The 1,312-nt window shown below is 31.8% G+C and overlaps 1 protein-coding gene across 8 annotated transcripts in view; it reads right to left on the bottom strand.

Annotated features, from left to right (window-relative positions):
- The window catches only part of LOC105458289 (mitochondrial fission regulator 2-like), an 8,076-nt gene extending 6,789 nt beyond the window's left edge, over positions 1-1,287 (bottom strand). For 3 of the 8 annotated variants that reach the window (XM_011703463.1, XM_011703467.1, XM_011703468.1), the window contains exons 1-2: positions 834-1,169; positions 583-744 (exon numbers count right to left, since the gene is read on the bottom strand). In XM_011703463.1, coding sequence (XP_011701765.1) covers positions 583-612 — 30 coding nt within the window. In that variant the 5' untranslated portion in view covers positions 613-744; positions 834-1,169. The other 5 variants (XM_011703471.1, XM_011703469.1, XM_011703466.1 and 2 more) reach the window with 4 other exon arrangements.
- Between the last annotated feature and the right edge of the window lie 25 nt (positions 1,288-1,312).

Genomic DNA, 1,312 nt, shown 5'->3' with positions numbered 1-1,312 from the left:
TATGTTTCCTTCTTATTATTATCAATTTTGTATTAAAGAATAATTTTACAAAGAAAAGAAACATATATGGACATATTTTGCATATAATTATATATAATTATATATGAAACTTTTTTCCCAGGTAATAAAACATGATACCTAAATAATGTGATCATTTTATTATGCACATTGAGATAGACAAAATCTCTCACCTTTATGATTAATTATCACAGCTGTCTTGACAGCTTTGATTTATGTCGATGCAGAAGTAACAGTGTGAAATTGTAATACGACGCAAATATCCGATAACATACATCAGCTAGGTCAGGTCAGGTCCAAAATTCGTAGCTAAAATAACTCCGTTACATTGACTCAACGCCAGCAAGATTGACAGATTGCCGTAGTATAAATCTGCTTGCTTGAAACTTCGACAAAGTACATTTACTATCGTTATTTTATGTATTTTTTACTGTTCGTTTTATTTTATAATTTTGATCTATCCTTACTCATCCGTACACAATAACGTATGCACTTTTTACATATATATATATTTCGGCCTCCGCGGAAAATAGGTTATGGAAAAATTCAAGCAACGCAACTAACCTGGTGTCTACAGCGATCTAGATTGACCATATTGCTTCTTTGATCTTTCAACAGATTTTTTGGTTGTTTTCAAGGCTGCTCTTGGTTTGGAACTCACGCTCTCACCCTTATAAACTCTATTTTCCGTCGTTTGGTTTTTTTTTAGCTCTTAAGCGCTTACATCTGTGCTCACATCAGAACAGCAAAAAATTGTTCCTTAGATATAAGCATTTAAATATGAAAGAGGTAAATGATTACTTTAATCCTCTCACCTTTAATTTTGATTAAAATACTCATTCGATTGCATTTGTTGTAAAAACAAAGATTTGAAAAAAAGTCACTCGCCACTAAGAAAGTAATAACTGAGCGTTAAAATTCTTCTTAGAGGTTAGGGAATCTATCATATCGACGGAATACAGCAATATGAGCATGCGTCATGATAGAAATGCGCACAAAATATGAGATATATTATACAAAATATTTGTTAATATGTTTAATTATAGAAATTGTTATCTTGCTATGTGGGGCAAATCCGGCAAATTGAAAATCCATGCGGAAACTTGCTTTGCGTGGTAAATTAAAAATCTATAAGGTAAACGTATGTACATACATACATACCAGTAGCCTAGTTTACATCGAGCACTTAATACGCGTACTAACTAGAAACTTTCTATTAAATTATCTTAATTTCTACAATGCATTTAAAGAATGATGTACTAAACTGATACACTATAGATCGGAAGAGCACACG

Source organism: Wasmannia auropunctata, unplaced genomic scaffold, assembly GCF_000956235.1.
Source record: "Wasmannia auropunctata unplaced genomic scaffold, wasmannia.A_1.0 LD334551.1, whole genome shotgun sequence".
NCBI classification, from domain to species: Eukaryota; Metazoa; Arthropoda; class Insecta; order Hymenoptera; family Formicidae; genus Wasmannia; species Wasmannia auropunctata.
Note: the sequence above shows the minus strand (reverse complement) of the source record. Positions and strands in the feature narration are given on the sequence as shown.